Source organism: Dipodomys spectabilis, unplaced genomic scaffold (assembly GCF_019054845.1).
Source record: "Dipodomys spectabilis isolate Male_0828 unplaced genomic scaffold, ASM1905484v1 ptg000262l, whole genome shotgun sequence".
Lineage (NCBI taxonomy): Eukaryota > Metazoa > Chordata > Mammalia > Rodentia > Heteromyidae > Dipodomys > Dipodomys spectabilis.
In genome coordinates, this window is record NW_024870939.1 from 3,852,117 (window position 1) to 3,877,639 (window position 25,523).

General features: G+C 42.7%; 1 protein-coding gene across 1 annotated transcript in view; it reads left to right on the forward strand.

Moving 5' to 3' along the window:
- Positions 1–25,523, forward strand: part of Hk2 (hexokinase 2) — a 62,821-nt gene that overhangs the window by 14,646 nt on the left and 22,652 nt on the right. The window contains exons 2-3 of the mRNA XM_042699715.1: positions 5,980–6,142; positions 22,508–22,656. Coding sequence (XP_042555649.1) covers positions 5,980–6,142; positions 22,508–22,656 — 312 coding nt within the window. The remainder of the gene's footprint in view (positions 1–5,979; positions 6,143–22,507; positions 22,657–25,523) is intronic.

Below are 25,523 nucleotides of genomic sequence, written 5' to 3' on the forward strand. Positions count from 1 at the left end.
TTGGTTAGAAAGGTTAGAATCACACGTGGCCAGCTAGTGTGGCTCAACAGTTTCTTCGTAGATGGAAAAATCTGTACAGTTATGTTCATGCTAAAAGCATCTAAACAGTTTAGCATTTTTTCTTTTTTTTTCCCATCTGGTATGGTTTAATTCAAAATTTCTGATGGAGACTTCAAAGAGCAACAAAAATGATAGAATTCAATCATACTAAAGTAGAGTACAATTTCAGTAGGGAGCTTGGGTAATGTAGTGATTTGAATAACTTTTCTGGCACTGGAATTCATAATCTTAGGATCTTGGGCTTGCCCAGGCCTTCTGAGCCTTTTCTGACCTCCAGGTTAAATTCATCTACTGATATGGCTTATTTTGGAAGCTATCTCCTGTGACCTTGCATTGCACATGCCTTTTTAAGCCAATCTGCTAAGGCTCAGACCTCTATGAATCCCAGAAGCATTTGCTTATGGTTTATAATTTGGTTAAGGTTCTTTGCTGTCTTGTAAACCTTGGAGAGCAGAGGTTTTTTTTTTTAAGAAAAATCTTATTGTGGTAAAAAATATATACAACATAAAATGCTTTTACCTTTTGTTTGTTTATTATTATTATTATTATTATTTTTTTTTGGCCTGAGATAGATACCTGATGCTTTTCCTCATTGGCTGGTGCTCTACCAATTGAACCATGCCTTCACCCCATTTTTACCATTTTAAGTATACGATTCACTGAAAGTAGTAGGTACACATACATTGTTGTTAACCACTATAGCTACCCATCTCCAGAAAAAGAGTTCCTTTAACATTGTATTTCTGGCCACTGTAATGTTTGTATGTAATTGGTATTTGATAAATTCTATAAACTGGGAGATGTAGCCATGTCAGGGATTCAGGGATTGCTGGGAAGGTGGCTCAGTGGTAGAGCACTAGCCTTGCATGCTCAAGGCCCTGGGTTCGATTCCTCAGCACCACATAAGAAAAAAGCCAGAAGTGGCGCTGTGGTTCAAGTGGTAGAGTGCTAGCCTTAAGCTGAAGACCTGAGGGACAGCGCCCAGGCCCAGAGTTCAGGCCCCATGACCGGACCCAAAAAAAAAAATTAATAAGTTTCAGGGATTCAGGGATTGAATGGTAATGAATCTTACAGATTTGGGAATTTAAGCTTTCTTTCTCTGTTTTTATATTTCTTATGATATTTAGGCGAGTCTTTGTTGTTGAAGTTGGAATTAAGGTGCTCTCCTAGCAATACGCAATTGTGTTGCAGCCAAATTCTTACTGAGACCAGTAGAATAGCTTCAGGATCCAGGCATTGCCATCAACTATTTAGTTGGAATCTCCCATGGGCCAGCAGGGTTGTTGATGGTCTGGGTGATCCAGATTTTAGTTCCAGTTGTCTGTATTCCCCCACCCGTCCCCAAGGCTGCTACCTGATGTGACTAAGTTACTCTGAGAATCCCTTTCTGGCTTTAATCCCTTTCTAGGCTCTTCCTTTTTGGGTCTTCACATCTGGCAATGGCAGGGCCCTGACTTGAGCCTGTGCGCTTCATATTCTGATGTGGGGCCTCTCAAAAGAAAGAGAATGTCTTCTCCACTCTTCAACGTTATTTCTAAAATACACTTTAGGGTTTGGTCTGGAGGGAAATTTAGGCACTGAAAGGTCTTGTTTAGGGGCATTATCTTATTTCATAAACAGTATAGGGTTCATTTCTCTGACACTTCCTACCTCCAAATTCTGAAGAGGAAAAGACATAACAGATGGCATTATGGTAAAAATGAAAGTGATTGCCTAATGAGGACATTCTAATCTTAGCATTGCTGAGTAGTTACCTATAGAATCTGCTATCTCCTCCTTTGTAATACACACCTTTATCTGGGAAAGGCCCAGCCAGGCTTTGCTCTGGCTTGCCTGTGGCTCCATGGTCGGGAAGCCCGTCTTCTTTCCACCTCTTGTCCAAACAGGGACTTACAGTGAAGCAGTGCAGTCCTGGGGAGAGGCCACATACCACGGAAAGAGAGGAACTATTTGGGGAAATGGTCTTTGCCTTGTTAATCCTGGGTGTGATCAAGTAGAGTTGAGAAATGTCTTTGGTTTGGCAGAGAGAAATCTGGAAGATGAGAAAGGGTGGAGAGGAAGGAGGTGGTATAGAGTATTTTGCTTACTACTTCGTGTGTGTGTGTGTGTGTGTGTGTGTGTGTGTGTGTGTGTGTGCGCGCGCGTGTGCACACGCTTGTGTGCACATACGTGCATGCACACTTTGGTACTGGGGTTTGAACTCTCCATATCCCTAAGCTTTGTCTACTCAAGGCTGGCATTCTACCATGTGAGCCATACCTCCACTTCCGGCTTTTTTGTAGTTAATTGAAGATAAGAGTCTTTCAGACTCCCAAGGCTGGCTTTGAGCCCCACCCTCAGATCTCAGCCTCCTGAGTAGCTAGGACTGTGCAAGCCATGATGTCTGGCTTTTCCTCTGTTTTATAGTAAGAAAACTGGGCTCAGAAAAACTGACTTTTCAATGTTGCACACCTGCTCAAGTACCTCTCAGCTAGGATATGCAGACTGGTTTTTCTAGTGCCAAAGATCACTACTACCAGATTACTACTTAGGTCACTACTACCAGCTACAAAGTGAGGCTTGCCTGAATGGTTGTTCTGCTTTGATGGTTTGACCTTCCAACCGACAGGACCCTGGATCAACACAGGATTATTTTACAGAGACATTCTTGGCTTAAGTCATAACTACTGACTTTCAGAGACCCCAAATAGAAAAGTGGTAGTAGAAATGACCTTAAGTAGTGTTGACTAGAACATGCCACTCACAATCATATTGACAGAGGTCAAACCTGCCCAGAACCAGGAAGGATGTAAACATCCAAGGATGTTTGAGCTGTTACAGGTGTCTATTTCATCAGTCTGGAACAGATGTTTGAAATTCTTTTTTTTTTCTTTTGCTGGTACTAGATCTTGAACTCAGGGCCTTCCACACTTGCTTGGCTTTTTCACTCGAGGCAGGAACTTGAAGTCTCATGGACTTTCTACCCAGGTCCGCTTCAAACCATGATCCTCAGAACCAGCCTCCAGAGTAACTGGCATTATAGCCATGAAGCATCAGTGCTCAGTTGGATCTTCTTTCTTTCTTTTTTTATTGTAGAGATACCGTACAGAGAGATTACAGTTACACGAGTAAGGTAATTAGTCCATTTCCTATCGAGCATTGTTACCTCCTCCTTTGTTTTTCCCCTACTATCCCTTCCCTTTGGATGGTTTTAATGCTTTCTTGTTTCTTTTTTTAGGTGGGGGAAGAAGGTTTTTTGTTTTTTGTTTTTTTTGGTCTGGTCGTGGGGCCTGAATTCTGGGCCTGGGCGCTGTCCCTCAGCTCTTCAGCTCAAGGCTAGCGCTCTACCACTTGAGCCACAGTACCACTTCTGGCTTTTTTCTTTTTGCTTATGTGGTGCTGAGGAATCGAACCCAGGGCCTCATGTATTCAGGGCAAGTGCTCTACCACTGAGCCACCTTCCCAGCCCATGGGGGAAGAAGTTATTGGAGTTTAATTCAGGGTCTCAAGTTTGCTAGCAAGATACTCTATCCCTCGAGCCAAGTTCCCAGTCCTTTTTGCTTTCGTTTTTCTGATAGGGGCTCAAATGATTTCACCTTGGACTGTAATTGTATCTGCTTCCCATATAGCTGGGAATGCAAGTATGTGTCGCTTCACTTGGCCATTTTTCTTTCACTTTTGTTTTGAAACAGACTCAGGTATGTAGCTCAGGCTGGCCTTCTAACTCAGGATCATCATCTTGTCTCAGCCGGGTTACAGGTATGCACACCTCGCCTGCTTTTGTTTATGTATGTATGTATTTTATTCCTCATGTAATTCTGATGTTCTGCCACGTCTGGGAACTCCAACACAGGTGTCAGAATGGAGATCTGGCAGAAGTGATCAGAAAACAGGTTTATCACTGGTTGAGAAACAGCTTTGTAACTTTGATCCACAATGGAACTTAGAGAAGTAGGGAAACGTTTGAATGCTTGGAAGCATTCAAACCTAGGCCAGATGACTCTTTGGGGTGGGGGTGGGGGTGAATGAGACTCAGATGCTATCCTCACTGGATTTTGAACTGGTTTCCTTGCAGGCCTTCCCTTACCAGGAGTCGCTATGTTTTGTCTGTGATCCTACTGCTTTGTGTACATGTGGCACCTCCTCTGTGACTTTCTCCCATTTATTTGAGCCTGTATTTTGGTGGAAGTTGGTGAGATTCTGGAAACTTCCTTCATTTACCTCCTGATTCAGGAAAACTTTCTTCACATGAGGTTGCATTTTGTCCCCGACTTCCAATTCTCTTTGTCACTGTTCATTCAGTACAGCAGTGACTGCCAAGGCTGTTTGGCCTACAGTAGGATGTTTAGTAGGCTGTGGCATGAGGTGACCTTAATAAGCTGGTAGATAATATCATCCTTCTCAGATTCCAGCTACTCCTGAGTTTGAGAATTCAAAGGGCTTCCAGGTGAAGGAGTAGTTTGGTTCAAGATGCTGGGACCTGTATTTTTCACATCTGTCCACATGCTTCCTCTTGGTCTTTCTTTTTGTATGATTCAGAGAAACCCAATGCTGGTATCATCCAGAAATCACAGGACAGGGAGTGCCCAACTCATGAGGAAGGCCCAGCGGCCCACAAGGATAGTGATCCTATGGGCCACATAGACCTCTGAATTTCATCACCCAAGGGATCTGTAAAACAAGAATGCAGACATTCTACAAAAAAAAAAAAAAAAAAGATAATAAAATCAGGCACTGGTAATCCTAGCTACTCAGGAGACTGAGATTTGTGGATAGCAATTTTAAGCCAGCTTGGGCAGGAAAATCTAAGAAACCCATCTCCCATTAACCACCAGTAAGCCGGAAGTAGCACTGTGGCTCAAGTGATAGAGCAAAAAAGTTCAGGGATAGCACCTATGCTCTGAGTTGAAGCCTTAGGACCGCCACCCCCGCTGTACCCCCACCCCCCCTCCAAGCCCTGCAGAAAATAAGAAAAAAAGACAGTGGAAATCAAATCAGAGCCTTAGATAGGCACTCAGCAGATAAGAAATGTTTGATAGGAGATGAGAGGATCATAGTTCAAGGCCAGCCTGGGCAAAAGTTTGGGAGATATTGTCGCCAAAACAAGCTGAGCATAGTAATGCACACCTGTAATGCCAGCTAGGTAGGAGGTGGAGGTAGAAAGAGCAAGAGTCCTGGGTAAAGGCCTGAGAGTGCTTGCTTAGTGAATACTTGGAAGTAAGTACAAAAAACCCTGTATTGTAAGAAAAACAAACAAAAAAAATTCCCCAAAACTCCATCCAGTACCCACACAGGAAAGCTTGTTTACCTACCATTACCAGTCATAATTGTCATATTATTGTTTTCATATATCACACACTTGAAAGATGATTATAATCTATTGGGTAAAAGTCAGCATGACTTGAGTAAAGGGTGACACTTTAATTTGATTCTTCAGAGCTGAAAATGAGACCTATTGGACTCGGTTTCCAGCAAGCTTTGTAGCAGTTTAAGCATCAGGGATATATGGACAATGACTGCTTTAGAATTTGCCATTTAGGAAGTGGCAATAAGATGGCTTAACGAGGCAGAACAGACTGCTCTTCCATCCATGAATTTGCCCATCGCCATTGCAGATACACAAAGAATATCTATGGAGAAGCATGTAGGGGGCATCAGTGAGAATCTAGGCCTGTATATAAGGTGATGTCCAGAGACATCTGCCCTGCCTATTGGCCTCACTTTGCTGCCAATCCTTCATGCCTCAACCTGTCTGAGAACACTTCTCTTCCCAACTGCCCTTTCCCCTGGTTCACCATTCTCCAGAATTATCAGCCCTGATAATTACCACTGTCCTTGACAGATTTTATTCTTTTGAAGGGCTAGATGACATTTTCATGTGATAGACTGTATTCTAATTTATTAACTCATAGGTCTATTCTTGTTTTCTTGCTCTTTCAGGTTGACCAGTATCTCTATCACATGCGTCTATCTGACGAGACTCTTCTGGAGATTTCTAAGCGGTTCCGCAAGGAGATGGAGAAAGGGCTTGGAGCCACCACCCACCCGACTGCTTCTGTGAAAATGCTGCCCACCTTTGTGAGGTCTACTCCAGATGGCACAGGTACTGTACCTGGGAAGGGGGGATTGTGGAGGAGCTCTGAGGGCCCCATGGTGGGCACTTGATTGGTGGTTTTGGTTCAGGGACCCAAGGAGCTATATGTCAATGAAAGTTTCCTTGGCATCAAGCTATGGAAGCCAATACAGGCTGATTTAGGCCACACAGGGAATTGAAGGATGGGGGTTGTGGGTGATTAGGAAGATAAGGAAAGCTGGCATCCTTGGCAGTCAACACCAAGACAGCCTTAGTACTCAAGGTCAAAGCTCCTCTTTGTCAACCCTCCCAGGATACTGCTAACAGCAACTTGCTTTCTACCCCTGTGTTGACAAAAGCTTCTTGGCTCAGTTTGAAATTTTGTAATTCCACAGAAATTGATAGTGGTGATAGGCCAACAACACAGGCTTTGATGCTCACAACTATGGACAAGGGTGGTCACTCTCTGGTCTACCCACACCTTAGTATCTTTAGGGATACATTCTGTAGGCAAGCTGGAAAAACAGGGTAGTTCAGATTGTCCTTGATTGTTCCTCCTTGAGAAAGGCCTAGACGTCTAAATAAACATACAGAAGAGCCAGATGCATGGCCTTAACCATAATCTTAGCACTTGAAGAGTGAGGCAAAAGTATGGTGAGTTTGAGGTCAGACTGAGCTACCTAGTAAGATTAAAAAAAAAAAAAAAGACATCAAATAAAAATAAATGCAATATGGAGAACATGTGAAGAGCCACAGTGTACACTTAGGTATTGAAGGCTCCGAAGTCTTGCAGTAACAACTGGTTTGTTTAATCCTGTTTAGATACAGACCTTCTGTTTCATGCTGTGTCACTCAGGGAGTGATTTTATCTTATGGATAAAGATTGGTGTTGGAAAGCTGGACAAAGAAAGGTTGGATCCTAGAAGGGCTGGCATTTGGGCCATTTTCCTTCATTAGGCATTGGGAGGGTGGAAGGGTAGTGGAAGTTTCTGACAGGTGTGAGCAGTTGTAACTATGGACTGGAAGCTGGTGTATCTGTGGGTTGGGAGAGGACAGCCACGACTCCTGTGTGTTGTGATGGATAGGGAAGAGAGGAGATTTGAAGGGATGCCAGGAGGTGGAGCACAGCAAGCTTGGATGGCAGCATCCCTGGGGAAGGAGATGAAACTGAACTGTGCAGAGTTGTCATGTGGAAAAGCATGTGGGAGGCCCATGAGGGGTGGTTGACATTAGGCAGCTCCTACATCTACAGGACAGGAGAAGGAGCCCCAGAGCAGCTGCCAGGGCAAGGGAAGAACAAGGAGGCGCAGAGTCCAAGAAGCTGTGTAAGGAGTGGACTCAAAGAAGCTAGCCTTAGTTGGTGAAACGTCTGCAGAGGAAGTGGGAATTGGGGCTGCAGAAAGGAAGTTAGGGCCTTTAATATAACTTGTGCCTATTTCTATCACACTTGTGTTGTTGAGGCTCACTGGAGTCTCTAAGAACCTGGTTTGTCTAACAAGACTTTATAGAGCTCCTAAAATAAGCATGTTTGCTGAGGTCTTGGAGAGCAGCCTGGTTCCATCACTGAGATTGACCTTATTCAAGGTCATTCTCTTGTGTGCCTCAGCCATATAAAAAGCCTCTTGAGGTATGTAGGGGGAGGGTGGGGGCTCTGGAAATTCTCCCTCCTATGACCTCTAGATTGGCACATTTACTGTACCAACCTTTCCCTGATTTGAAACCATACCGATTTCTATGTTTTCTTTGATATTCGGATAAATTCATTAGCTCTTGAAGTTTAGTCATTGTTGAAATAGGCATTCTAGTGAAAGAACTATTCTAAGCACCTACATGTATTCTTTTATTCGTTTACTTTTCATAAAATGTTATAAAGTTGGTATGTATTTTAATCCTTTGTATTTTATTTGTGTTTGTGCAGGTCCTGGGCCTTGAACTCAGGGTCAGGGTGCTGTCCCAGAGCTTTTTTTTCTGCTCAAGGCTGATGTTCTATCACTTGAGCCATGGCTCCATCAACTCTACTTCTGACTTTGCTGGTTAATTGGAGTCTCCTGGACCTTCCTTTTAGGGGTGGTTTTGAACCTTGATCCTCAAATCTTGGCCCCCTGAGTAGCTAGGATTGTAGGTGTGAGCTTTTTTGTTGTTGTTGGTTGTGGGGCTTGAACTCTGGGCCTGGGTGCTGTCCCTCAGCTCTTTAGCTCAAGGTGAGCACTCTACCATTTGAGCCACAGCACCACTTCCGGTTTTCTGGTGGTTTCTTGGATTTTCCTGCTTGGGCTGGCTTTGAACTATGATCCTCAGATCTCAGCCTCCTTAGTAGCTAGGATTACAAGCATGGGCCACTGGCACCTGGCTACTTTTTTTTTTGAATGAGGAACTGGAAGTTTGGATCGCCAAATAATTTTCCTGAGATCATACAGCTGATGATCTTGGGATGAACCAGGAGTCACTTATAGATACCAAAGCCAAAGGCATCAAGACCCCACTTGAGATGAGTATGTACATGTACAAGGCTGTGCACATGTGTAGACCTATGCACAGCACTGGTGTACACAGTAAATGCTATGACTAGCAGTTTTCAAAGTAAGGTTGGATTTACTTAATAAAATGTTGGGAAGGAAAAATTATGGGACAAATTGTATGTATAACCACTATTCCACAATTCCATTTCTAACTGTATATGCCCTGAACAACTGCCATATGAATTAATGGAGACAGGTCCAGTAATGTTTCTAGCAGAACTACTTGCAGTGACTGCATGTTGGACACTGTGGTATAGTCATATGGTAGAATACTGAAATGTATAGTACATAAAGGAGCATGTGTAATTATAGATGCATCTCAAAAGACAACAAGTTGAAGGCTGAGCATGGTGGCACACTCCAGCTACTCAGGTAAAGGTAGAAGAATAAGAGTACAAGAGTACAAGTACAGAAACCAAAAAAGGACTGGGGGCAGGCGTCATGGCTTACATTGTAGACCACTTGCCTAGCAAGTATAATGTCCTGAGTTTTATCCTCAGCACTGCCCCTCTCCTGAAAAATACATGTGTAAACTGGAGAAGGACATGAATTGAATGTGAAATTTAGTCATTGAATGTGACATTTAAAAAGTTAAAAATCCCTCAGCAGCTATATATGTTAAAAATTGGGACATGCACAGTAGATAACTGATAGCAACATTTCTGGAGCTGCAACTGAGGAAAAGAGCTGGAGGATATGTAATTAACATGGTTGACATCAGGGTTTTCAAGTTTATGTTGTTACTTGGAGGGAGGTATGAGTTATGGCATGTGGCAACAAGGGTTGGGGACTCCCAAAGACTACCAGGAAGGAAGATTCTCTTTCAGGGTTGGCTCTCCTATGACGCGCTGAAGGGGACGGACTGGGAATGCAGCTGTGGGCACACAGACAGACCCTAGATGTGGTCACACACATGCATGGACCTTGCTGGTGCACCTGTTTCCTCGCCAAGGCCATGGGCGGGGAGTCTGGGCTTCTGTTCATGCTGCTGGAAATGACCCTCACCCTCAGAAGTCTCCAGACCTTTGCTCCAGTGATGCCTGTTCAACTTGGATTTTATCAAAGTCAGATCAGCCTGTTCATTTCCAGCACTGCTTTTCAAATCTGAGGAATTAAACTTCAGATTCATACCTCTGACCAGGAAGGACCTAATCCTCAGATCTGTAGCTTTCTAACTTTTCTGGAGTATACCCTCACAACAAAAGGATATATTCCTACACTTAAACATTTACATACACACATTCTCATATAAAATGTGACATAAGATTCAGGAGCAATTGTGTGTGTGTGTGTGTGTGTGTGTGTGTGTGTGTGTGTGTGTGTGTGTGTGTGTGTGTGTGTGTGTGTGTGTGTGTGTGTGTGTGTACTGGGGTTTGAACTCATGCAGGGAGCTCTCTCTAGCTTCAGGTTAGTGTTCTACACTTGAGCCATCTCTTCATTTCCAGCTTTTTTGCTGGGTACTTGGAGTCTAACTTTTCTGTGTGAGCTGGCTTTGAACCTTGATTCTCAGATCTCAGCTTCCCGAGTAGCTAGGATTGCAGGTACACTACCAGTGCCCAGTTAAGTGTTTTTCAGTTCACAGTGTGAAAGCCATAAATGGTCTTCAGACCAGTTTTTATTCTAAACTGGCATTGCATAATTAGCCACTTCTTGTTACACATACAGTGTGTGGTTTCAGGTCAGTGTGGGGTGAAAGGAAGATTCAAATTCTAGCTTTAAATGGGTTTGAATTCAAGCTGTTCATTGACAGTGTAATCCTCTGTTTTCTCTTTTGAGAAAAGATGAGATGTAAAATTCTTAAGTTGTTAGGGGAGAACCAGCTAGGGACTTTTTCACCTGTGATAGGAATATACCTATGGAGCTATGACCCACCGCTGCAAAAGGTATGCTCAGGGTAGACTTTGCTCAATAACAGCTGGGACATTTGAAGACCAGATAGGAAAGGCCTATCTGTGAGACCATTTGTGAGTCATAAGAGCATGCATCAGGACAATAACCTATAATGCTGATCACTTTCATGCCTGTATTCCAAGCTGCTCAGGAGGCTGAGATCTAAGGATTGTGGTTCAAGGTTGACCCTGGGCAGGAAAGTCTTGTGAGACTCTTATTTCTAATTAACCACCAAAAAATCAGAAATGGAGCTGAGGCTTGAGAGGTTGAGCATTAGTCTTGAGCATGAAAACTCAGGGATGGTGCCCAGGCCCTAAGTTCATGCCCCAGGAACTGCATAGGATCGTCAAGAAATACTTTTCTCAGATGACTGAACTGTCTGCCAGGGTGTGTGCAATTACTGTGTTAATTAAACATTAATTGTTTTTAAGGGGATGAAAATGTTAATTAACTACCACGATTTGATTATTATTTTGCTTCTACTTTCTTTTTTTTTTTTATTGTGAAAATATGGTACAGAGGGGTTACAATTACATGAGCAAGGTAATGAGTACATTTTTTATCAAGCATTGTTGTCTCCTCCTTTTTCCCCCTTACCATCCCTTCCATCTCCTCCCCAACCCCCCACCACAATTTGATTATTGTACAGTATATATATATATATATATATATATATATATATATATGCTGAATTATAGCATGATACATGATAAATTTGTACAATTAAAATAATCAAAAGATGTTCTCTGTTTTTTATTTTACTTTTTTTAACCTTTAAAAAAGGTTAAATGTTCCAGAGTGAACATGCATTTTTTTAACTAGACTTACCATATCATACCCCTTCCATCCTTCCAACCATCAGTTCATCCTATTATTTGATACATTGTGAAATAAATCACAAAAATTTGTTCATTTCAACCCTGCAGCTTGAGCATGTATATTACTACCTAGAGTTAAATGTTAGGATTCTTCTCTTGATAGAAAATGTACATATAATGAAATGATAAACCTTAAGCCCATTATTTGATAAGCTGACAAAAATATATACATCTTTTTATATGATTCTCATTAGCATATCCCATGAAAATTCTCTGTCTTTCCCAGTCAGTGGACCCCCTGGATATCATGCTCTAGTTTTTTCCACCTGTACCTGTAGTAATTTTATCTCTTCTAGCACTGTACATAAAATAGTTTCACACAGTAGTTGCAGCATTTTGTGACAGTGCCGGGGCTTGAACTAAGTGTACCTTGCACTGCTCAGCTTGCTTGCTTATTGTGGCCCTCCTCCTCCTCCTTTTCCCTCCTCCTCCTCCTTGTTCTTTTTGTTGTTCTGGTTCTTCTTGTTCTTGTTCTTTTTCTTTTCCTTGTTCTTCCTCCTCCTTCTCTTCTTCCTTCTCTTCTTCTTCCTCTTCTTTCTTCTTTCTTCTTTATTGTGGGTCTTGAACTCTGGGCCTGGACACTGTCCCTGCACTCTTCAGCTCAAGAGGCCACAGCGCCACTTCTGGTTTTCTGGTGGTTTATTGGAGGTAAGAGTCTCATGGATGTTTCTGCCTGAGCAGGCTTTGAACTGCCATCTTTACATCTTAGCCTCCTGAGTAGCTAGGATTGCAAGCATTTGCCACTGGCGCCTGGCTCTACTTCTTGAACTCCACCTTCAAACCCAGCATTTTGCTGGTTAATTGGAGATGGAGTCTTGCAGACTTTTCTGTCTGGGGTGGCTTTGAATTTTGGTCTTCAGATCTCAGCTCCCTGGGTAGCTAGGCTTAAAAGCAGGAAACAGTGGCATCCCAGCTCAGTAGTGGTTTGTTTTGTTTTGTTTTGTGTTAATGCTGGGGCTTGAACTCAGGAACTGGGCACTGTTGCTGAGCTTTTTGTTTTAAGGCTAGCATTCTGACTACTTGAGCCACAATTCCACTTTCAGCTTTCTGGTGGTTAATTGCATATAAGAGTCTCAGGGACTTTCCTGCCTGGGCTGGCGTTGAACTGCAATCCTCAGATCTCAGCCTCCTGAGTAGCTAGGATTACAGGTGTGAGCCACTGGTGCTTTGCTCAGTAGTTGTTTTCAATGCAAGTGTTTTACTCATCCTCAATGGGATTTATCTATCTTGGGTTTATCAATAGTTTGTTGCCTTTGATTATTGATTCTAAGATCTGATTTAAGTCACATGACATAAAATTGACGGATACTGAACAGTCAGTCTCCAGTTTTTGGCTATTAGGGGTGAAGTTGCTGTGAACATTGTTACATAAGCCTTTTTGTAAGCGTGCATTTTCAGTTTCTTGGGTAAACATCTGTGAATGGTATTACTGGGCCATAGTTTGGTACATACTTAGATAAAGAAAAACTGCCAGACCTCACCCTAAAATTGTCAAACCATTTTATATGGTCACCAACAATGTATGAGGCTTCTGCATATTCTTCTATTCCCACCATTATTTATTGTGTGTACCCTCTTGGCTTTTGCAAGAATTGGAGAAAGGAAGCAGTTATATTTTCTGTCTGCCAAGCAAGACCCTTGTTAATTTTGTCAATACTGTCTGAACTCAGAGCCTTATGCTTTTTGGCTTGCTTTCATGACTGATGCTGTATCACTTGAGCCACACCTCCAGCTTAGCTTTTTGTTGTTATGTTTTTGGAAATAGAGTCTCATGGATTTTTCTGCCTGGGCTGTCCTTAGACTTCAGTCCTTCAGCTCTCAGCCTCTTGAGTAACTAGGATTACAGATATGAGGCGCTGGCAACTATGACACATTCTTGACTCTGTAGGCAGCCCTAATCAATGTCATGGTCATGACACAGTACTGTCAGGGGTTCTGCCACTTCCTCTCATGACATAAGGGTCTGGCTTTTAGAGAAAGTTCCATCTTAAGAGGACATGTAGAAATAATTGATACCATTTAATGCATGCACATACTCTGCTGTTTAAATATACCTATAGTTATTTCTACAGAAACTTTGTAAGATATTCTCACTTTAAAAATTATGCAAAATTATGCAACTGAGGCTGAGAGGATTGATGATTGCCAAGGTCACCCGCAGCCAGTTGGTAGCAAAGTGGGGATTTTGTATGGTCAGCCCTGGCTCAATGGCTAGAAAATTTACACTTAATATTGTCTCATGTGACTGAACTAAGGTTTCTAGAGCAAATCAGATGATCCATTCAAATGAATCATAAATATGAGTTGGCTCTGTTTCATTAAAACAAAGTTTAGATACAACCTGAGGGAAAATATATGTGTTCCAGGGGCTTGCAATTCAGAAGTATTTTTCTGATATGCTAATTAACTCCTTATCTTGGCTGCAGAATGAGGGGAAAGTAGTGTCACCTTAATTGTTTGACATGTGTCTACTACTCTATATCGTGAATTGCTTTCACAGGTGAATCTATCTTCATCCTCGAGACCGATTTCACTCCCTAGGTTGCAGGGAAGGGTACTGGTGCTGGTGATCATGGTGCTGGTGGTGGTGGTGACTTAGTAAATGCCAGGTACTATGTTAAAGCCTCAACAGTTCTTACTGATCCAGTGGTAGGTACTTGTAACCTAATTTTATAGGAAAAGAAACCTGATTTAGAGAGAGCAAGCAACCTGCCCAAGTCACAGCAAACAGATGGCAGCGTTGAGATTTCAACTTAACCAGCTGCAGACCAACCCTGGGCCCTTATGAACATCAGTTGTACATAAATAAGTTTGAGTACATTTATTATCGAGCATTGTTCTCCCTCTCTCATTTTTCTCCCACTTTCCCTCCCTCTGATTCTCTTCATCCCCCTGCCCCAAGTTGTAAAGTTCATTTTCAACATAGTGTCTTGTGAGAATCACTGTTGGATTGGTTCACCCTTTGTTCTTTGTTTCACCATTTTGTTATTCTGCCTTCCCTTACCTCAAATAAGATAAAGGTATATACAAGACACAGCGTACCAGAATCAAAAACAGTCATGACGGGTGATGAAGCAAAGGGGGGAAAATCTGAGAGAAAAAGAAATAACTTACACAGTACATTAAAAGAGGTGTTTTTTCCATTGTTTTTAATGTACTGTATGAAAACTTGTTTTTCAACTAAGATTGATGTTATTAAAATAAAACATGGAAATAAGAAAGAAAAAGAACACCAGTTGTGCCACGTTTATGCTTATGAGCCTCCCACATGAGCAACACAATTCACCAGTTCTTTTTTTGAGAACTCCAGTCTAGCTGTTGAGTTTGATAACAAAGTCCTATCTGAGGTTCCTTTCCTCTATAAGGCCATGGTGTGCCAAGCTACCTGTGCCCTGCCTTTGAATACTGAAAACTGGTCCTCTGAGAGATAAAGCTTATATAGACAATTAGAGAGCAATATTCAGCCATATAATTCAAGCATATAATATGATAAAGGGAGACTGGGCTAGTGATAGGTTTTATAGGAGCTAGTGAAACCCTGAGCGAAGCCCTTATCTTGGTTGCTGTGCATTGAATCAACAGTCTGGCAATAGAGACAAAGCAAATAGTTAAGTGTATTTGTGTGGTGCCAGAAATACAAATGATGATTGTACTAATAGGTTGCATATGGTAGATGGCCTTTATGTATGACAGGCATTGTGCCAATCACCTTGCCTTTCAATGAATTAAAAAAATCGTTCCCCAGTCGGGCGCTGGTGGCTCACGCCTGTAATCCTAACCACTCAGGAGGCTGAGATCTGAGGATTGCAGTTCAAAGCCAGCCTGCACAGGACAGTCTGTGAGACTCTTATCTCCAATTAACCACCATAAAACCGGAAGTAGTGCTGTGGTAGAGCGCTTGCCTTGAGCTGAAGAGCTGAGGGACAGTGCCCAAGTCCCATTACTGACAAAAATATTAAAAAAAAAAAAAAGTCCCCTTGTCCCCAAGTACTGGAATTTGATCTCCGGGTCTCACATTTGTTGAGCAAACGCTTTGTCACTAGAGCCATGCCCCCTCTGCTGTTATATTAAATTTTGACAAACCATGCTTCTAGATGTGAGTGTGTGTGTGTGTGTGTGTGTGTGTGTGTGTGTGTGTGTGTGTGTGTGTGTCCCTGTGTTCTCGATGTGTGCCTTTGTGTGTGTGTGTGTGTGTGTCCCTGTGTTCTCGATGTGTGCCTTTGTGTGTGTGTGTGTGTGTGTCTGTCCCTGTGTTCTCGATGTGTGCCTTTGTGTGTGTGTGTGTGTGTCTGTCCCTGTGTTCTCGATGTGTGCCTTTGTGTGTGTGTGTGTGTGTGTGTGTGTGTCTGTCCCTGTGTTCTCGATGTGTGCCTGTGTGTGTGTGTGTGTGTGTGTGTGTGTGTGTCCCTGTGTTCTCGATGTGTGCCTTTGTGTGTGTGTGTGTGTGTGTGTGTGTGTGTGTGTGTCTGTCCCTGTGTTCTCGATGTGTGCCTTTGTGTGTGTGTGTGTGTGTCTGTCCCTGTGTTCTCGATGTGTGCCTTTGTGTGTGTGTGTGTGTGTGTGTGTGTGTCCCTGTGTTCTCGATGTGTGCCTTTGTGTGTGTGTGTGTGTGTGTGTGTGTGTCTGTCCCTGTGTTCTCGATGTGTGCCTGTGTGTGTGTGTGTGTGTGTGTCCCTGTGTTCTCGATGTGTGCCTGTGTGTGTGTGTGTGTGTGTGTGTGTGTGTGTGTGTGTGTGTGTGTGTGTGTGTGTGTGTGTGTCCCTGTGTTCTCGATGTGTGCCTTTGCCCTAATTCAAAAGACAGATGGGGTTGGGATAGATGGCTGGGGAGAGGAATAACAGATATATTTATGTACGGATAGATTGATATTTGTTGAATTGAAGCACCTTTGTGCAAGTATTTAAAGATAATGAAAATGATTAAGAAAACATTGACAGCTGCATGCCTCATGCATTGGGTAAGCAAGAAGGGCTTCAAGCTCTAAGGTGTGACCAAATACCATTTGGTCAAAGATACCTTCACTACTGAAGGTCCTATGTCACTGGAAATCCCTCCATTCTGGGCAAACCAAGATGGTTGATCCTGGATCTTTGGCGTTCATTGCTGCTCTGCTGGACTGTCACAGCAACCAGCCTCCCTGGCACTAACGTATCCCCCAGAGTGCTACTGGAGTCTTTTTTAGAATGCATCTGGCCTGCTTGAGAAACCATAGTCTTTGGACATGTGCTGTAGCCATGTCATGTAAGCCTGGTGTTATAGTTTGTGGATGTCATTTTTATTTTTTGCAGTTACCAACTGGTACCATCCCATATAATTAAAACAAACCTCTCTTACTGGATACCAACTATGTCCACATATGTCCTCTTCCTCCATATCTTCCCTTTTCTTTGACAACTCCTCAGTCCGATTGTCTCATGTTGGCCCCCGAACAACCTTTCTAATCTATTCTAATTGTTCTTTCTAATTCCAATCTCTTCCTGCCAAGTCAGTGACTGTGCAGCATCAGGTAGTTAAGAAGGTTTTGGTTACTCATCCACATTCAATGTTAAAACAACTAGTGATAGATGTGAAGTATTGTGTTAGGAAGTCTTTGAATGGGTTCAGTTTTTGACTTGCAAAATAGTGTTTTTCAAGCATTTCTTGGAATGACTTTTTCCATTTTTTTTTTTTTTTTGAGGTAGTGGACTTCAGTTCCAAATTTAACCATACGAAATTCTGATGTAGAACCTCATAAAATACAAAAGTAGAGACAAATAAATAAAACTGGATGTGAGGGTACAAGAGGTGAGCTGAACTGAACCCCAGTGCCTTCCCTTGCTGTGGACATACCTTGCCAGCTTCATGAATGACCCACATTCTGGGAACATTATACAAACCACTTGTGCAAAGGGGACTTCTGGAGTCTGAGGCTGGGTTTCTGGTTCAGCTCACAGTTGGTTTTGCATGAAGCAGCACTACTGCTTGAAAGTGTAAAACTAAACCAAAAGTGTTTGCAAATCATTCTTAGACACTGGCTGGCACACTGCCCTGAGTGCCTGATGAGGGAAACAGATGGTGATCTATTTTAATTGGTGATAAGTATCTGTCTATTAGAAATAAACTTGGTTGGAAATTCACTGTCCCCTGTCCCTTATCCTTCAGAAAAACACTGGCATCAGGAAGGTATCAGGCCCACTTACTAATATATGCACTAAGGGGTTTCAATTCCAGAAGTCAGGTTATGAGTACAGTGCATCTTGATCATCATACTTTTCATCTATCTCCTCCATCTTTCCCTATCTCATTCCTACCCTCAAGTTATGAAGTTTATGTTTTACATAGTGTACATTGAATATAATGACTGTATCTGCTCACCCTCCCTCCCTCCTTCCCTGTACCCTTCCATTATTGCACCCCTCTTCCCCCCAGCACACGTCTCAGCTTCAACAGTGTTGGAGTGAAGACTTATCCAAATAAATGACTGAAGTCATATCAGCTAAGGTTACATCGACTTTCATTACAGGTGGTTAGTCAGATGCCATTTTGGTTCTTGGTCTTTGCTGGTGACAGGTGAGTTCCCAGGAGAACTTGGAACTCCTTTATCTTACTGACTTTAGGTGTCTGATAAGAGCGGAAGTGAAAGTAGGTTGGCTGGTAGTCTAGGTTGGGAAATGAGTCAGCTGCCAGTGGAAGCTACTTGGGTCTTCACTGTTGGGCAATGTGTCAGGGGTGGCACCTGGTCCTCCCATCGCCATTTCCTCTCCGCAGGGGCCGGTATCATTTATTTAAGGCTTTTTTCTTTCTTTTTCTTCCCTTGTCTTAGTAGGCAGATGATGCCCCTTCTCTGGTTGGAGGGGGAGAGGATCCTGCGTCAGCCAGCTTTATGAGGTTCCAGGTTGCACTCTAGAGCATGTCACCTTTGTCAGTGACTGTGTAACTGTCACCTCACACTTATCCCTCCACTCAATGTGAAAGATTAAATCTGAGAGGACTTAGTCATCTAATAAGGCCATAAGGGGCTTATTGGGCAGACTGATCAAGGTGAAAGGTATCTTTGATTTCTTTTTCACTACTTTATAGCTTCCAGGAACCAGAGCTGGGAAAGCTGAGGGCGTGGCAGTGCTGGCCAGGGACAGGCTTTGGAGTCAGATGGATTTGGCTTCTAACACTGGCTCTCATTTGCTCCTGCATGACCTTAACCAAGTGACTCAACTTTTGAGACACAGCATCACTTCCTCCATTACCCAGGCCAATCTAGGGGCCACCGTGACCTCAAGGTCCAGTGCTCTTGACATTGTCAGACAAGAGATCATTTGAAAGTTTACAACTTTCCTGTGAGTAGTCTCCTTGTGAGGTGGAGCAGGGTTGCCAGAGAACCAGCCTGGATCTGCATCCTGGTTGGCATTGCTTGATCTGAGCCTTGAATTTTTTCATTTATGAATTTGAATTATAATGTTTATCTGAGCTGAGTATCAGTAAGTTGACATTTATAAGTAAATGAATGCTCATTGCTTAACAAATCAAGATTGTCTTCTGTTAAAAGACATCGACATGGTAGGCTACCTATCTACTAAATCTCTCATTTAGTAAATGAGCCATCAACAAGAAAATTTAGGGTGAGATAGTTCCTTAATAAGTGGACTCAAATATCAACTATAGTTACTTGGGATTCCTGAGGCCTACCCATCTATCTCTAATCTACAGCCCTGAACCACAGCTCTATGTGTGCTCTGAAGGAGTCACCTTAGGATTTCTAGAATCTCAAGGCCAGACCTGCCTCAGATTCTGGACTTGGATAGCTGGTCCTGAAGAATCTAAAGAAAACAGGGGACATTCTTTCCTGGGAACAGAATTTTCAGCAATTATTTTCTTATTTGTAGTTTCCCTCCAGTTCACCAGAAAATAGAGCAAAGCCACATTCCTAATGGAGCTGGGCTGGGCTGAATCCAGCAGGGCAGGCCTTGGGTGATCACCAACTAGGGCAGCCCTGGTCACCTCCGTCCCCCATGGTAACTGATTCAGCGGATCGCGTGCGTCCTGGATCTCAGAGTGCTGATAAGGCAGTTCATTCCTGATGTTCCTTTTCATCCCTCATGACAACTACTACATTGCATTTCCTATAATCTGGCTGAGATCCCACGACCAGGGAAGGCTCAGAATCAGTGTCTGGAAAAGTTGCTCATGACCATGAAGCAGACAGAATTCTCCCAGACAAGGTTGGCATTGCTTTAGTGAGCCAACAACTGTCGTGAATCATGAGGCTGTCTCCAGGACCTAAGATGGAACATTAGTGCAGATTCCAATGGCTTTTCTTAGACAGATTGTTATAGTGTCCCCTACTGGCTCTGGCCAGGGAGACTCTCAGGGAAGGTGTGGGGTACTGTTTGCCCAGAACCCGTGAAGGAAGTACTTAGCACTTACAGAGTGTGTCTTAAGTTCTTGGCACAGTTATTAGGTGCTTGAAGCATATTTCCTCCTCACAACCATCTTATTAAATATGTTGTTCCTATTATATTTTGTTTTTATTTATATATTTATTTATAAATTTTCTGTGCCCATAGTGGGAATTGAACTTCGGGCCTGGGAACTGACCCTTAGCTTTTGTTACTCAAGGCTAGTTTTGTACCACTTGAACCACAGCTACACTTGGTTTGTTTTTTTTTTTTGTTTGTTTTTTGGTTCTTTGGAGATAAGAGTCTCAAGGGCTGTCTTTGAACCTTTATCTTTAGATCTCAGACTCTTTAGTAGTTAGGGTTATAGGCATGAAACATTGATGCCTGGATGATGTTTCCATTTTAGAAATGGAATAATTGAGGCCCAGTGGATTCACTCTAATACCACCTAGTGCTGTGCATTCAGAGTCCTGGGGAAAGTCCATGGGATATGTCTATTCTCTGTTTCCCCTTTGTACTCTAGGGGCTGTGGTGGTGCTATCAGTGAACCAGCGTAAGTCTTAAAGGTGTTGAGGGGATGGATCTTAACACCTTTGTTGGGGATGGATGGAATAAACCTGTTGTTTCATTTAGTCTGACCCTACTGTCCATTCTGTTGTACTTCAGTTTCCGTTAGGAGAGGGACTCTGTATTGAGGAAGAAGCCAATAAGTGTGTTTCTTAGTAAGCTACTGTGCTCTTTGAGAAGATGTGGGGTGGGGCAGTGGGAGACTTGTGGAGCCTTTGCCCATCAGGAGGACGCAGTGCAGTGTGGGTGAGCCGCCTCCCCTCCCCGCTGGCCCTTGCCTACTAGCCACCCAGCCCTGCTATGGGCTCAGCGGTGCCTCTTCAGCATTTTCATTCTGTGATCTACAATGGAGCACCACGTCCCTGTAGTTAGCTGTATTATTGTCCAGAATCTAGATGTTTCCTGTCTGCACTGCTTATTTTCTGGGGGGAAGGAACTCCATCTTTCTGGTGACACAGGAAGATTTGACCCCAGACTTTCCCAGATTCCTTCTATCCTCTTTGTTATTCCTTCAAAACCCATGGCTTGAGTGGAGGAACTGAGTGGAACAATTTTGTTGTTGTTATTATTACTTGGTACTGGGATTTGAATTCAGAGCCTGGATACTGGTGGTTCCTTAGCCTTTAAATCAAGGCTGGTGCTCTATCACTTGAGTCATAGCTCTACTCCCAGCTTTTTGTTGGTTAATTGGAGATAAGAGTCTTTCAGATTTGTGTGCCTGGTCTGGCTTTGAACTGTGATCCTCAGATCTTAGTTTACTGAGTAGCTAGGATTACAAGTATGAGCCACTACGTCCAACTAAGTGGACCAACTCTTGCTTTACATACTCTGAGGCTCAGCATCCTCTCAAATTCTACTAAGCCTGAGTTTCTTCAGGGACACCTGCTTAGCAACTTACTAAGCCATTGAGTTTATAACAATGTGGCCTTATCCTGTGTAGGACATTGGCATTGCAGTATAAATATTAAAGGTCAAGTTTTGGATATGAAGAATAGAATTAAAATATAGAATTCTGGCATAGGCCTTGTGGGGCCCTAGAGCTCCATAGGGACTTGCTAAACATGTAGTGAACAGTCAATCTTGTGAGAGGGTGAGGGCCCCACTGTTGGATGTGAAACTGTCACATTGTTGATATGAATTATAAGAGTGCTAAGCATTAAGTAGTAAGATCCATTGTGATCCTCTCCTAAGAACTTCCTCCTTTGTTCTCACTGTGTGAATGCTTAGAGTGCTGTTTAATTAATCATGCTCAAATGTAATTATTTGTCTTTTACTATCCATCGGATTAACTTGTAGATTTATAGACATTCTAGTTTTACAAATGAGGGAAACCATGCAGCCTATGTTTCTTTGGGTCTGGCTTATTTCACTTGATATAATTTTTTCTAAGTCTTTCCATGTCCTTATGAATGGGGCTTATGGAAATGAAATGGAAATGAAATGAAATGGAAACGAGATTTTTTTTTTTATTATACTGTTTGCAGTTCTTTTTTCCTTCTTTCTTTCCCTTTGTTTTTTTTTTACCCTTTGTCACTTTTTTATTTCTGTACCCTTTGTCTTGTATATAAGTTTATCTGATTTGGGGAGGCAATCACAGAAATGTGAACCAACTCAGCAATGAGAATCACTAGATACTATGTTGAAAATGAACTTTACAACCTGGGGGAGTGGGGTCAGAAGGGGAAAAATTGGGAGAAAATGAGGGAGTGGTACTGTTCAAAAAGAAATGTATTCATTACCTGACTTATTAACTACAACTCCCCTGTACATCACCTTTACAATAAAATTTAAATTAAGAAGTGTAAGATCCATCGGTCATTATAGCACTCATAGACAAGGAGTGTTCACTGAGGGACTCAGAGTTTTCAGTATTTAAAAAAGTTTTTGTTTGGTTGTTTATTTTGTGCTGGTATTAGGGCTTGAACTCAGTGCCTGAGCCATGTACCTTAGCTTTTTCATTCAAGGCTTTTTCATGATTAATTGTAGATAGATAAGTGTTTCTCAGATTTGTCTGGTTTTGAACTGAGCTCCTTAGATCTTAGCCTCCTGGGTAGCTAGGATTACAGGCTTGAGACACGAGCACTGGCTAGGATTTTAAGTTATAGTTGATCTCTGTCAGGCAGTTGGATCCTTTCTCTAAACTAACTGTGGCTCCACCTTTGTTTATAGAACACGGTGAGTTTTTGGCTCTGGACCTTGGAGGGACAAACTTCCGCGTGCTCCGGGTAAGAGTGACAGACAATGGACTCCAGAAGGTGGAGATGGAGAACCAGATCTATGCTATCCCTGAGGACATCATGCGAGGCTCTGGCACACAGGTGTGGCTCTACAAACACCTCCCTTGGGATGGTCTTTTCTTCATCTTCCCTTGCCACAGAGAGACAATCAAGATACCCTTGGACACTGGCACAGCAGTACTGTTTCCCCACAGCAGGAGATCTGGCTATTCCTGCCACATTTTCTGCCCAGAGGGTAGTCAGTAGTAAAAGGAATGAATGAGGGATAACTATGTAGGATGGCAATGACACATCTTGGAAAGGGCGGAGTCTGAGGTCTCCTTTAGTTCCTGTTCCTTCCCCTAAGCAGGCCACTGCTGGGAAAAGAATTACTGATTATGAACCGAGTGAGTGAGATATTTTTAGGTCCTTTATTTGTCTTTGGTGGTGGCTCAAAGGGTAAAGTTGTTTGCCTTGTTTGAAGGCTGAGGTTAGAGAAGGAATTATGTAGGGGTATCACCCACCTATCTCCAATACAGTGTTGGGAAGGAACCACAGAAGGGAAAGGCTTCTTCCACTGCTTTCCCATGCATGCATCATACTGGAATACTGAAAGGTTGAGACCTATATTTGAGCAATCTAGCTGATTCTGGGTTAGCAATGCCACCTGGCAGAGCCTCCACTTAATTTATCTGTAAAGAGAGATGATAGGACCTATAGATTGTGGGTAGCTTCGAGACAATGCCTACTGTCTTTCCATGGGAGGTTTTGCGTGTTCATCTAGCTGTTCTTCCTCCTGTACTCTCAGTCTCTGTAGTCAGCAATTGCATTGTTCCCCTTCATGGGAGATATGGTCATGTGGCCACCTTTTCTTCTTCCTGTTGCCTGTCTCTTATCCTGAATTCCCCACTCCAAATTACATATATTTGAGACTTGATAAATAAGACACAACCCCAAAAGAACACCTAAAGTTAGTCTAGTATTGTGAAGACTTGCAATGTCATGATAATGTGTTAGGTGGAGTCTCATCTCCTACAATAGGTAGGGCCCAGGTACCGTACAAATAAATCAGTCTTTGCAATATGTATATCATTTCCAACAGTGGTCTCTTAATGCAACATCCTCGGCGGCTCAGGAAATAATCTCCTTCCTGACTCCAGGCCTTGTAACACTGGACTCTATCTGAAATTATACCAGCAAATGGTTCTTACTTTAGTATGGCCATTTTCATGGCCATCTTTTGTTGTAACAAAGATCACTTGTTCAAATGAAGTACAATATCTCATTGGGCTAATTACCTTATATTCACACATGACTCTAATGTTACACTTTTTTTTTTTTTTTGAGGCAAGATGTTTGTGTAGACCCCTAACTCAATCCTTCTGTCTTAGCATCCTGTGTGCTAGGATTGCAGGAATGCCCTGCTAAGGTTTTTAAAAAGTATATCTTATAGGCAGAAGAAGGAACAGAGCCTCCAACCAATAAGGAAAAAAACAAAACAAAACAGGAAACTTCATAGAATGATGCCCTTTGAGCCTTTTTATGGCAAGGGGGTGTTAGTGCTTTCCCCTAGCATCTTATCCTTAAATCCTCAACTAACAGACCAGGAAGCAAATGGTCTTCTCTTCTTCCCTTTAAAAAGGTATAGGATTTTTGAGCCCAAAACTAGCCCAAATAACTTTTTTGTCCTGTGTAAGACTACCAGTCAGTTGGGGCGCTGAGCACCTAAAATGTGTAATTTTAATTGTATATGTATATATGTGTATACCTGCAAACCTATAGTGCCAGTACTGGAGCATGAGCTCAGGGCTTCATGCTTTTTCACTCAAGGCTTGTGCTCTCATATTTCCACTTCCAGTTAATTGGAGATAAGAGTCTCCTGTTTGACTGTCCAGGCTACTTTTTGAACTGAGATCTTCAGATCTCTACCTCCTGAACAGTTAGGATGAAAAGCGTGAGCCACTGGTGCCTGCCTAAATTCTAATTAATGGAAATGACCAGAGATAGCTTGTGGCTACTGTCTGGATGAGGGCAGTATTTAAAGCCTCCTTACTGCTTGTTTTCTCTGCCTTTCATTGGGAGGGCTGTTGGAAAGGGAACAGTGGTTAGGTCTAGGTGCGAGCCTTGGCATCTCTGATGATTGCTTTATCTCTTTGCACAGCTTCCTTTCTTTGGATACAGTTATTTGTACTAGATGTCTTTTTTTTTTTTTTTTTTTCCCATTTCTGGGGCTTGAACTCAGGTGCTGGGCACTATCCTTGAGCCTTTTTGTGTTCAAGACTAGTGCACTCTTACTTGAACCAAAGCTCAAATTCCAGCTTTTTCTGAGTAGTTTATTGGAGATAAGGGTCTCACAAACTTTCCTGCCTAGGTTGGCTTTGAACCGAGATGCTCAGATCCCAACCTCCTGAGTAGCTAGGATTACAGGCATGAGCCACCAGTGCCTAGTGAACTAGAGATCATTTTGACTAGCCCATCAAGAAGGTGGCACTGGGAATATACGTAATATAACCTATATAATCTCTGAACAGACCAGAACTTGCTCAAAAAAAATCTATCTGGAAACCCTTACATAATTATATATTTGGCACCTGTTCAAGTGAGTTAGGTCTGCTACTGATTCCTTTGGTCCTGGCTCTGCACTTGCCTGTCTTTGAGAATGTTTTGGTTTGGAAGTTGAAGGCCCAGCATCAGGTGGGCTAACTTTTCTGGGATCAAGGTAGAGGGACAGAAACTACATGGGGCGTCCCTTAGAGCTGGTTGCCTCCCAGATTAGACTGGCCTTATCTTTCTAGGTTTCTCCTGTTGACCTTCCCCAGGTTTTACAGAAACCTATAGGCTTGTCAGCCTCCCTCCCCCTCTATCTCTCAGATCTTTTGTATATGCAAATAATACTTTCTCGTCCTTTAAACTGCACTACCTGAAGATCACCTCTAATACGTTGCTGGTGTTGCCCTCAGACTTTCTGC